Here is a 12,347-nt window from a genome sequence, read left to right on the forward strand (position 1 = left end):
AGCTCACCCTGCTGCCCTGCTGTCTCTCTATAGCTGTGACATCCTTGGCCACTGTTTCCTACACTGAGAGAGTTCTGCCCTGTGCTCACGTTGTTAAGGGCCATTTATCCTTCTTCCCACAGCACCAGCATCACGTCTCTTCCCTGGGCCAGGTCAGGCCCCTGCTGTCAAGTCTCAGAGCCCCACGTGGCTTTCACCCCTAGCCCTTTCCACACTGACGACCATTTGTGTGCGTGTGTATGTGGCCACCTCCTGCCCCATGCCCCAGAGGGGCCACTAAAAGTGGCCTAATTAATGGGTGAAAAAGAAATGTACACAGTCGCATTTATGAAGCCTCTAGGGAAAATTCTGGCTGCAGCGTTTCCTGGAACTGCCTTTGAAGGCAACAGGCCTCTTTCTAGAAACTCTAATTGAGGGTCCCAAGCTTGGGGACTGGGACCTAGGGGCTGCGGCCAGTCCTGGCTCCTGTGTGGCCTTCATAAGCACCGTCTCTCACACGGAACAGCCCCTGGCATTGCCAGTCCATGCCCTCACACATCTGCCGTCTCCAGTTGGCACAGAAGTCACATGGAGCTGGCCACGTACTGCGATGGTGAAGAATGTGAGCTGTGCGCACAGGCCCAGGTCTTGTTTATTGGTTATGTGACCTTAAACAGGTGCCCCAGCCTCTCTGAGCTCAGTCTCCTTAGCTGTACAATGGAAATTCCGCTCCCTACCCTCAGAGGCTTGCTGTGATAATCAAGTACTTAGCACAGGGCCCTGCACATGAGGGTTCAGTCAATGTCAGTTAGTGGGGTTCCAGACCTTGCTTCATAGACAAGGAAACAAAGCCAGATGGTCATTTAGTGCCAGAATACGGTGGGCTTGTCCATTATACCCCACATGTTGGGTTTTGCCAGGTCATTTATTCTTTGAGTCTCAGCAAATGGAGGAGCCAAATTCCTTCTGTGTCACTCAAAATGAAAAAGACAGATATCTTTGTTGAACAGATTCCAGAATCAGGCACACTTTTCTTGAGAGCCGCCCAAAGCGTTTCGATTACTCAAAGGGAGCTGTTTAGAGGCAGTCTCACCTCAGAGGCTGCAGGGGGCCACACAGGCCTAAGTTACAAGTCTAAGGCTAGCAGCTTCAGTCCCAGCCTCCCCATCTGGGCGACCAGAGTGCCACAGCCTGCCTCGAGTACCTCCAGGCTCCCACAGCCTAACGCATGTCAAACACACACAGAGCAGACTGACTCTCCATAAATGTTAGTCTGTCCTCCCTCGCCCTTCCTCCTGGCTGCAAAGACCTGGGGAACAAGGAAAGTTCTGGCTTCAGTCTGCATGCACATTGCCTCAGCTGACTAGACAGAAGGCATTGAATAAATCTGAATCTCCACTAAAATTATTATCAATACGTGGAATTCCCATTTACTCAGCTAAAAACCCACATCCTGTGGGAAACCGAAGGTGACTCACGGTCCCTCTCCCCCTTTAACTCCTGTTTAAACTCAAGTTCCTTCGTCTCCCACTCTCTGGGGAGGTGTTCTCCTCCCAGGCACAGAAGTTGCTGTTCCCCAAAATCCAGGGCTAGAGTGGAGCCCAGCCCTGTGACTTGCAAAGCACAAGGAGAAGGGGAACATCACCTTGGCAGCAAAAGGGATTTTAAAATAGCACAAAGAAGGGCTGAACGTGGTGGGGAAAAGACACAGGACACGAGGGAGGCATGAGGAAGAAATTGTCAGCCTTTGGCAAGTGACATCGCAAGGGGCGTAGCATCTGAGAAATGCCGGGATGCCCAGGGTTCAGCCCCAGCTAAGATCCCTCAGCGGGGGGAGCAGGAAGAGGAGTGCCCTGGATTAGGAATCGGGGACACAGCCTCCGATCATGCCTCCGTCCTCTCCTGCCTTGTGTGTGCCCTTGACCAAGAGCCTCAGTTTTTCCATTTGTCACACGGGATTCTCCTAAGAAACACTGTGAATAGGTTTTCCAGAATAAGCAAATAAAAATACAGACTACCCAGTTAAACTTGAATGTCAGATAAACAATGAGGGATATTTTCGTATAAATGTGTTCTAAATATTGCATTTGAAATTCGAATTTCACTGGGCGTCTTAGATTTTCTCTGGCAACATTAACTGCGGAGAGAAAAAACAGCACAGGTGGGACAAGCTTTGCAAAAGGTCGGGAGGGCCCAGGGCAGTGACAGCAGTCCCGGTCTCCGGAATCTGCGTGTATTCGCCCAAGCAATACTTTTGCCCACCTGAGAAGCCAATCTCGTGGGCACTGGGACAATCACAAAGAGCAATATGTGCTAAGGATGACAGGTAGGAAATGTAAACATCCCTTCAAAAAAGGTTTAGGAATTAGGATCAGATAACCTGGGGGAGGAGCCTTGGGAAGAACAGACAACGACCGTCTTTACATCTCGAACAGCATCTCCCAGGGCAGGACAATGACTCAGGCGCAATACACAGGAGAATGTGTACAATGAAAGCTCTGTGAGGATGGACCAGGCTCCCACAGGAAGGAATGTCTAACACCAGGGCGTTCACGTTGGAGTTTCATGACTGCATGACCAAGAAGGAGCCTCTGCTGGTCTCAGGGAAAATTGAACTAGAGGGCTTGGGAAGTCCCCATAAAGTCAGGACCTCTAACACAGATTTCTTTCTCCAGAGTATCTAGGTCAGTGCCTTGGGCCGAATAAGGTGCTCAGCAAAGGACATCAGGGATGACAAACACATGACTCATGTATTGACAGGTCCTAATCCCAAGCCAAGGCAGGCATCACTAATTAATCACAGCATCCTCTCCCACCAAGTTCCAATGTGACTTTGAAATCTTTCTCAATGCAGCAATCTAGACAACTGCTACCAGGCACAAAATACCTTATGCATGTAAAATTATCATCGTCATCATCAACCATTATTACTATAACTAGTATTTCTTGAGTGCTTAATATGTATTAGGCACTTTATATGTACTAGTTTCCTAAATCCTCACAATAATCCTCCAAGTTAGGTATCCACATTATCCCTACTTTAGAAAAGTAGAGCTAGGATTTGAACCTAGGCAACCTGATTCCAGGAACCGTCCTCTTAGGCGTGAGACTGGGCTGGACTATGCACATCTGTGGTCCTAACGAGAGTGGGCACAATGACCCCATCTCACGGAGAGGGTCCCGGAAATTCCGGGACACAAAGCCATAACTGAAGGCCACACAGCCAGGAGGAGGGGAGGCCAGGATTCAGACCCAAGTTGATGTGACCCTCGACCCCCACCCACTCAGGTTCTGCCCTCACTCACCTGAGCAGGAGCTCATCGCCACTGAGGCCCTCTGTGTCCTCTTCCCAGGACTGGCCTCCCCAGAACATCAGGGCTGCCCAACTCCCCTGAGGCCTTCTCCAGCCTCCCTCTGAACAGAATTTCTCCGCACAGTTGTTGGCGTGAACAAAGCTGGCAGCCTAGTTGCCATACTATGTAACAGTGTGCTTGTGTCCCTCAATGGTGCCCCAGACTAAATCTTCACGAGGGATGAGCCAGAGGGACAGAGCAGAAGGGGCGTCAGTCGCTGGAGAAGCTCTTAGAGTCATCTCCCAGCCTCAGACCTCTCACTGGCTTTCGAGGTCAGGCTCAAGGTCAAGGCTTACCCTCTGAAGGCCCAGCAGGGGGCCCTAGTTTGGGCTAGTAGAAGCACTCCTCAAGGCCTACCCCAATGTGGATTGAGTCAAGGTCAGATTGCCTCCCACCTCTCTATGTGCAGCCCTGGGCATATCAGGTAGCAAAAACAGTAATTAATATAACAATATTTCCCACAAAGTGCACACTTAACTATGGGCTAGACCATGTGCAAGGACTGTATGTGTGATGCCTCATTTAATCTTCCTAACCGCCCCAAGAGGATTCTACCATCATCCCCATCTCTGAACTAAGGCTCAGAGAGGGTAAATAACTTGGCGTAGGTCTCACAGCCAGGATATGGTAGAGCCGAGACTTGAACTCAGATGGTCGGGCTCCAAAGTCAATGCTCAGAAGAAAAGAATGAAGAAGACTGCCCAGCATGGCCCAGAGCCTCAGCTCTCCTACCAGTCACTTCCTTCCTCTGGACCTGAAGCTCCTCACCTGTTGAATGTGCATGCTATGACCTGCCTAGACTTCCTTGCAGAGCAATGGACATGGAGCAGTGAAAGTACATTGGCAGTCTCATGCTCCAAGCACCCTTCCCCTTCAACTAATGAAGAAAGGGGCTCAGAGAAGGTAGGCGATGTGCCTGAGGTCACAGAGTAGAGATTTCCTCCCAGGGCCCCCTGCCCAAGCTGGTCTGTACTCTCCCTGGCTCCTCCTGGGGTTTGATTAGGGAGGGACCTTTTCAGCAGGACTTATTAATTACTCCCCACATCCTGCCACTTGGCCCTCCCCCTCCCCAGGCATCTGTATACTTACAATGAGGCCAGGGACTCCTGGGGGCCCTGGCAGGCCCAGTTCTCCCTGTAAATAAAGAGACCAAGGTGGTTAGTTGCCCTGTCTCCCTCTAAGGTCACCCCCTCTGTGCCATCCTCCATGTGGGCGCCTGGTAAAATCGCTCAAGTTGATCATTTCTTGTTCCTAACCTGTGACTCTACTGAGCTTGTCCTGAGGTTTGGATAAGACCCTTGTTCCTTCTGCCATCGGCTTCCCACATCTGCAAAATGGGAAGGTTGGATTCTCAAGACTGGTATCTTCCAATTGTAAGTATGAAAGCATAGGCAGAATCCTGATCAGGGTAATAAAGATATGCAGGATGCTTAACTCTGAGGATCTCATTTCACCCTGACTTTATAAGATGGCAAAACTGAGGCACGAGAGGTTAAATAGTTTGCCTAAAGTCAAGTGCAAAGAAATAACACAGTGGTAAAGGCTCTAAGATGAGAGCCACCAGGCCGGCCTCCCTTCCTCTCTCAGCCCGAAGTCGACAGGCCCCCATCACCACCACCAGAAGAAAGTTCACAGGTTTCTGTCTCCCAGGGCCTCTGAGATGCTGGGAGAGCTCTTGTCTCGGGGTCAGGAGATGTGACTGTGTGTGACAGTGGGCAAGTTTCTCTTTCATGATCTCTAAAAATGGACCTTCAATTGCTTGCCCCAGAAAATATGGGTAGAGGGGTTTAGATCAACTTCAAAATGCAAAGACACAAATAAAAATAGGGGGCTCTAGAAATGGTGATTATCGATGAGCATGCCAACATCCTCCAGGGAGGTTGTCTTCATTCATCTGTGCAAGCCCAGGGCTGCTCAGACAGGAGGTCATTACTCCAGCCACCAAGAAGAGGAGGAGGTAAGAAGCAGACTTGGTTTCAAAATGAGAGAACCAAGGCTCAGGGAAGGGAAGTGACTTGTCCAAGGTCACTCAACAACTGAGGGAAGCCCCAAGGCAGAGCTGGGACCACACATCACTTCCTCCTTCTGCTCCTCTAAGCCATGAATATAAGGTCATCCCTGCCCCGCCCCTAGGGGCCTTCCAAGATGACATCACTTATTAAACGGTTAATCCAATGATGGACATACTGAAGGAAAGGCTCTGGTTTCTTGCCTCTATGCCTTTCCTGGTGTTCCTTCTTCCACCTAGAATGTCTTCTTACCTCTTTTCCTCATCCCAATTCTAATGTCACCTTGTGTGATGAACTGGGAAGAAAGCCATGAGCCCCTCGGGGCAGGAACTGTGAACTGTTATTACCTACTATTTATAACCGTTCCATCCAGTGAACACTTGTCACGGGGCCCTTCCCAGCCCTCTGATCCGCCTGATTTACAGATAAGGAAACTGAAATTCAGAGAGGCAAACTGGTTTGTCTAAGCTGCCATGCCCGGCAAGAGGTCCACCTGGCTCTGAGGCCAGGGCTTCAGCCCCCAAAGGAGCCCAGGGGTCAGCCCTGACTGGGTCGGGCTCAGGGAGCATTTGTGGAATTGAAGTGAGCACATAATCAAGCGCTGATTACGGACCCAGCAGCCACCTCTGCAGGAGGCACAGTTGGCACAGGTGCTCAGGAGGAAAGCCCCGAGGAGAGATGGGGGAATATGGCAGGTGTTCCAAGGAGCTCTGGACATGGTCTGCACCTCTAGGCTTCCACTCCCACCAAGCCTGAGCCTGGGACCGGAAGAGAAGGCAGGCTCCACTCCCCAGGGCAGGCTGACCTGGCTCCTTGATGGGTCCCTGATTATTTACAAACTCTATAAACATGCCTAAGCTGGAAATTTCGGCTCTTAGAATTCGGCTCTTCTTTCCACATAGGGCCTGCAATCCATCTGCTCACCCAGGCTGCTGCCGTCCCATAAATATTTCTGGGGCTTTGTGAGATGGCAATAGCCCTGGTTTCCCCAGAAGGAAGTGACCATGAACCTTTCTAAGTTCTTGGGAATGGGGCACAGCCTAGGGGTTTGGGACCAGGGGCTCAGTGCTAGGGGCACTCCTGGGGGCAGGGGCATAGGACATCCACAATAGACAGGAGCCTGGGGTTCAGGGAAGTCATGCAATTCGTCCAAGAGCACCCAGTTAGTAGAAAGCAGGGCTGGGATTTGACCTAGTCTGTCTGATCCCAAAGCCTGGGTTCCTCCCTGAATCTCTTTCCTATTCCTAAAGACTTGAAATACTTACAGGGTTTCCATCCAGTCCTGGTGGGCCTCTTTCTCCAAAGTCTCCAGGAAACCCCTGAGGTACAAGAGAGATCGAACAACTGCGGATTAGCGTTTATACCTGTGGGTGGCTTCGATCCAGTCCCCTGGGGGTGAGGGGAACACAAGGACATGTCCATGCAGTCTCAATCTCTGGTGCTGGGATCTGGACAGGCAGTGGGCCTGAGTCATCCTGTGCCCTCAACGCATAGCCCACCCAAAGGACTTCTCAGGGACTGACTGCTGTGGAGAGCTCACCCATGGACAGCAAGCCCTCTTCTTATCTCCCCAGTCTCTGAAAAGAGACTAGTACCCAGGTCTCCAGCACGTAAATGCCAACGCCCCAAACTGAGACCTGGTCCTGATGCAGTGGAGAGTCAAGGAGCTAGGTCTAGCCCTGGGGCAGCTGCTGATCTGCTGAGTTACAAGAGAACCCCTTTCATCAGCGGGCCTCAGTTTCCCCACTGGTCAAAGAAGAAAAGGCCATACAGCATTTTCCAGCTCAGACCTTCTATGATTGTGACATGCTCTTCAAAAGCCACTCTGTGGAATCATGATCCCCATTTTACAGATATAGAAAGTGAGTCTCTGAAAGGTTAAGTGTCAAGGCCATTCAAGGTTACTCCACGGGTGGACATCAGCACCATTTGCCACAGGTGAGTTTTGGCAGCTCGGAGAGAGACAAGGCTGCCCAGCCTGTGCACGTCCAGCCTACTGCTGCTTCCCTGACCCTGGTCCACACTCTCTGGGGAGACCGGAGACTGGAAAAACACCAGCTGTGGGGACGCCCCTGTGGTTGCAGGGGGACAACTCCGATCTACATCGAAAGGAAAAGAAAGTCCTCAAGCTCAGAATTTTGGGAAGTCTGGTCTCCCCTCTCCTTGAATTCTACCATTGCTTTTTTTCCAAGAAATTTAATTTAAAAAAAAAAAGAAAACAAACAAAGCACATTTTTTATGATCAAGTGGTTGCCTGAGCTATTCAAACAGTAATGATGCTTCATAGAGAATAATCTGTTTCTAGTTTCTAAGGCTACTGGGGGATTCCAGTGAGTAAATTTAACCCCAAAACAATTACAAAGTCTATACTGGCTGAGTTGAAACACGTACATGTCCAGGCCTGTGCTTGCCCTGCCCAGCAATCCTACTTCTCTTAAATCCCTCCTCTGTCAGGAAGCCCTCTTGGATCAGAAGGACAGGGGTTGACATGGACCCTATAGGAGGCGTGGCTTCATTCAGACATACAAAGGAAGAAATGAGGACATATTAAAGAGATTTGGACCAAGCCTGTCACTTTCCATGCAAAACTTTGTCTTTGATATCTACCCCTGAAAGGAAGGTTTATCAGTCCCATTTAACAGATGGGGAAATTGAGGCTTAGAGAGAAAACATCGCTTGACCAAAGCCAAAAAGAAAGTTTGTGGCAGAGCTGAGCCCAGGTCCCACCTCTCTGGACCGTTCATATGAGCTGCATGTGGGTAAACCCTGGCATGCAGAAACTGCTCAAATTTGTGCCCAACCAATTTCAGAGAGAGGCACAGGGGTGTGTGTGTGTGTGTGTGTGTGTGTGCATGTGCATATGCCCACCTTCAAGTCTTGTGGGGAGTACATCTGCCTCTATCTAAGGCATCTATCCCCACATCCTTGGGTCCACCTTGGCAAATTCCAGCCTTACCCCAGTCCAGCTCCTCTTTGTCACGCTGTAAAGTAGATCCCTCTCACCTCCTAGGGCATCAGCCAGGTAGGCTGTGGTCAGAAGAGCCTTCTGAAGGCATTGAGTTCCTGCCTCTGCCTTTGGAGGTTGGGGTTGGGGGCCTGGCGGGAGAGGAGGACAATCCCTCAGGAGACAAGGGGATGCCAGCCAGCTGGGTACCTGGTCGATTCCACATGGCCCACAAGGGGCAGGATTTGGGAAGTCTCCAGGTCCCAGCATCTGGAGACACCCGGACACTCGCCCTGGCTTGCCTCAAGGTTGGTGGTATGACCTTGGACAGACCCTCACTTGACCCTCTGTCCTGCTCAGGCTGGAAATAGGGTGTGAACTCTAAGAAAGAACCCTTCATCTTGGCCCAAGCCCTAGACAAGGCCTGGAAGGAAGGAGCCTGTTCCCTTAGGTGCAGGACTGCAGCCCAACCTAGGGTAAGATGGAGACCTTGACAGCATTCCCCAGGCTCCAATCCTAGCTGCCCTGTCTAATATATTCAGATGCAGCAACAACCGGGCACCTCTAAAACCCATGGGTCTGCATTTAGAGGCCACGCCAAGCTTGTCTAAAAGCTCCCCTCACCCCCAGCTGCCAGGCTAGCTGCCCCTGTGAGGCTTTGGAACCAGAGCAACCAGACGCCCGTCACGGCTCTATCACCCATCGGCCTCTCTGGGCCTCGTTTTCTCTGTTGTACGATGGAGAGTACTGAAGATGGGCTGAGATGCTGAACTGAGGGCGAGCCCTTGCTAGCACATGGAGGCAGCAGCAATGTGAAGACACATCTCTGAGGCACAAGCAAGGCGGAGACCATTAGAATGGTCAAATCCCAATGGGAGCCACTTCTCAAGACCGAGTGTAGCCGGCGGGTGACGACGGCGAGATGGTAACAATGATAGTAACAGCAAACTCCACCAGAGTCCATGAGATAGGTCCTATTATTGGTTCCCTTTTAGAGCGGAGGAAACCGAGGTCCAGGGAGTTTAGAGAACTTGTCCAAAGTCGCACAGCTATGGAATAGCAGGGCTGGGATCTGAACCCAGGCAGCCTGGCTCCAGTACTCGTTCTCTTAGCTATGACTGGAGACTGAACATATGGAATGCACTACAGCAGGGCTGGGGCCTCTCCAGGGGCTCATGAGAACCCTGGGCTAATGTACAAGAGGGAACGGCTTGGCTGGTGCTGAGTACCGGTTTCCGCTCACACATGCGTGGTGGTCTCAGTATCTAGTCCCTATCTCCATCTTCAGTCTCCGTTCCTTCCAATGAGTCAAGCAGATGACCTCTCAGAATCTATGGTTTGTAATTAAGAGCACAATGATTGGGGGGGGGGAGGGAGATAGGAGCTTTAAAAGTACTGGAACAAATCTTTGATTGGAACAATAACAGATGGTCTGAGACGGACAGACCCTAGCATTTCCCGACGTTCAGCACCTCATTGCCCCCGTGGGGAAACTGAAGCCCAGAACATGCCCAAGGCCCCGTCACCCCACTGCCTTGGCTCATCCCTCCACTACCGAAGACATATCCCATTTCTGACACTCGTCCCGGAGCCCGTGATGCTTTGTCCCTCTGGATCTCAGCCACCAAGCTGAACATGTGGCCCCGCTTCCACTCCACTTGCTTCCCTCTGTCTGGCTATTCCTGCTTGTGCATGCTGTGCACGCCCAGCCTGGTCAGCAGCGGGACCTTCCTCCACAGGCCCGAGCTCCTGGCTGCAGCGGGCTGGACTGAGGCCCAAGCAATGAGCTTGGAGCCCTGCCAGGGTCCCGGCCACGTGGTTTCTCCACTTTCCCAGGTCAGGTGCCCCTGGGGAACTGAACGCCTCGTACTTTGAACAGAAAAAGGCCCAGGAAGAGACAGAATCAAGTGCTGGGACCAGACTCCACGTTCTCTCTTGGCTATAGCAATTCAGAGGAATAGACATGAAGAAAGGGACAGTCCTCATCACCACACCCACGGCAGGATGCTGCAGGCTGGGGAGGCCTCTGAGGGCCATTCCGGCCATTCCCCTGCCTCCAGGCAGTGTCTACCCAAACAGTCTGCTCCAGAGGTGGGCTGTAGGGTAGAAGGAGCATGCAGCCTCCAGGATGAGAAGTCCTGCTAATGTCCTGAAGGCTCAGCTCCTTGGCTTGCAAAATGGTCGGCCCTGCCCAACTCACCTGGCAGAGTCGGGCTGAAGAAGAGGTGAGACATTTATAATCCAGCCCCTGGCAAAATTGAACATGCCTCCATACACTGGTAAGGTTTGCATCAACTATGGGAATACTTAATAATCTCCAGGAAGAGCCCACAGAAAGATTTTGGAGACCTCTTTACCACGCTTAAATTCTTCAAAGTCAGAAATTTCCTGCATCAGTCTAACCTGCATCCGTCCTACTGCACTTGAAGGAGCCCCATCCTTCTCTAGCAGGTGCGTGCACTCCAGGCGCGCTGACATGGAAAGATTCCTGAAGGTCTCCAGCACCCCTTCCTTGCGATGCTGAGCACATTTTCACCTTGCTCTTTTGAAATCTACTAAGGAAGCCATCCAAGAATCACCTCAGGGAACAAGAAGGAGATAGGCAGGTAGAGCTCTCACCAGGATTCCAGAGTCACCAGCAGCTGGGACAGCCGAAGTTCAAGTTGGGCACAATGGGGACCATATCATCCAGCTCACAGCATGAACACAGCTAAAAAATGTTCATCTGTTTTGGCCTCGGCTTCCCCACTTGGAAACATGAAGTCTCTGTCACTTTGCTCCCTGCTCCTCACAGTCCAAGGACTAGAAAGAGCCTTGAGCTTGAACTCAAAATGAACTGAGTTAGAAGCCTTGTCGCATCCCAGATAGGTGTGTGGCCTTGGGAAAGTCCCAGGTGTCCCTGAGCCACACACAGGAAGTGGGAGCCAGGGCTGGATCCTTCCAGCTCTAAGCTCTAGGGTCTGCCCATCTGACTCACTCCACAAGACCAGCCTTGGCAGACCTCGCCAGAGACCACGAGAGGAGATGCGAGTGGCGGCTGGCCTGGCCAGGCATTCCAGTAGTTTGATAGTGACTTCACAGATCACTCAACAAGTGTCTCCCTCATCCCTGTGACAGACCCTTGGCTGGGAAGCATGGCCCAGTCCCCAGCTATGAGTGTCACTGCACCTTGCCCCGAACAAGCCCAGACAGCTCAGGAGAAAGCCCCTCAGCTCCAGCTAAGTTTGCAACATCTTCTATCCGGATTCTCCTCCAGGAAACCACAACACGTCTCTCTCCCTGGCAGATGATGTGAGCCAGAGGTGAGAGCTGTAGACTAAGCTTTCCTTTGGAAGCTGAAGACGTGAGCACAGAGAAAGGAGAAGTGATGGGGAGACCGCCCTGAACTAGCCAGCAAGGGTCCTGGGTTCGAGTTCTGACTCTGCCACCAACTTACTGTGTGACCTTGGGCAACTTATTGGCCTCTCTGAGCTATGTCTGCTTATCTGTCTAACAAAGAGTTTGGGTCAGCTCGTCACTCATGTTTCTGCAGCTCGGATGTGCTCTTAATCTCCACAACCTCTTTCTCAGTTCCCATCAGCAAGATTCTCACACATCCTCCTAAACCTGACAGTGAGGAGGCCGCATGCATGTGTCTGAGCTTTTGGTTGCTGGAAAGAGATAGACTACAGCAAAATCATTGCCAGGCCCACCAGAAATGAGGCCAACTGCGATCTGGCACGAGGGAACTCAGCTCATTCTCCTCCTGACATTTCCTTTTGTTAATAAGTGCCTAGAAATCACCAGGCCCAAAGCTTGGGCAAAGGAAACCCCATTTATAGAAGGAGCCCCCAACCCCACCAGCCAGATCAAGGGCTGGGGAACCCCAGAAACAGGGGCGTGGCCCTAAAGACCACTCGGAATGTGTGGGCCAAGGGCACAGCAGACTGGAGGCCCAACAGAGGCAGAGACAAAACTATAGGGACTGGGTGACCCGAAGTCCTATCCGTACATATTCAATCATATCCAATGCAGACCCCGCCCACTTGCTGGCCATGGCAGCTGGACTAGACTCAAGGGGAC

General features: G+C 51.5%; 1 protein-coding gene across 4 annotated transcripts in view; it reads right to left on the reverse strand.

Annotated features, from left to right (window-relative positions):
* Positions 1 to 12,347, reverse strand: part of COL27A1 (collagen type XXVII alpha 1 chain) — a 133,813-nt gene that overhangs the window by 70,927 nt on the left and 50,539 nt on the right. For all 4 annotated transcript variants that reach the window (XR_004956203.1, XR_004956202.1, XM_036238414.1 and 1 more), the window contains exons 13-14: positions 6,607 to 6,660; positions 4,422 to 4,466 (exon numbers count right to left, since the gene is read on the reverse strand). Coding sequence is in view for 2 of the 4 variants with exons in the window: in XM_036238414.1 (XP_036094307.1) it covers positions 4,422 to 4,466; positions 6,607 to 6,660 (99 nt within the window). In the remaining 2 variants the exon portion in view is untranslated. The remainder of the gene's footprint in view (positions 1 to 4,421; positions 4,467 to 6,606; positions 6,661 to 12,347) is intronic.

The sequence above is a fragment of the Rousettus aegyptiacus genome, unplaced genomic scaffold (genome assembly GCF_014176215.1).
Source record: "Rousettus aegyptiacus isolate mRouAeg1 unplaced genomic scaffold, mRouAeg1.p scaffold_m13_p_3, whole genome shotgun sequence".
In the NCBI taxonomy this organism is placed as follows: Eukaryota; Metazoa; Chordata; class Mammalia; order Chiroptera; family Pteropodidae; genus Rousettus; species Rousettus aegyptiacus.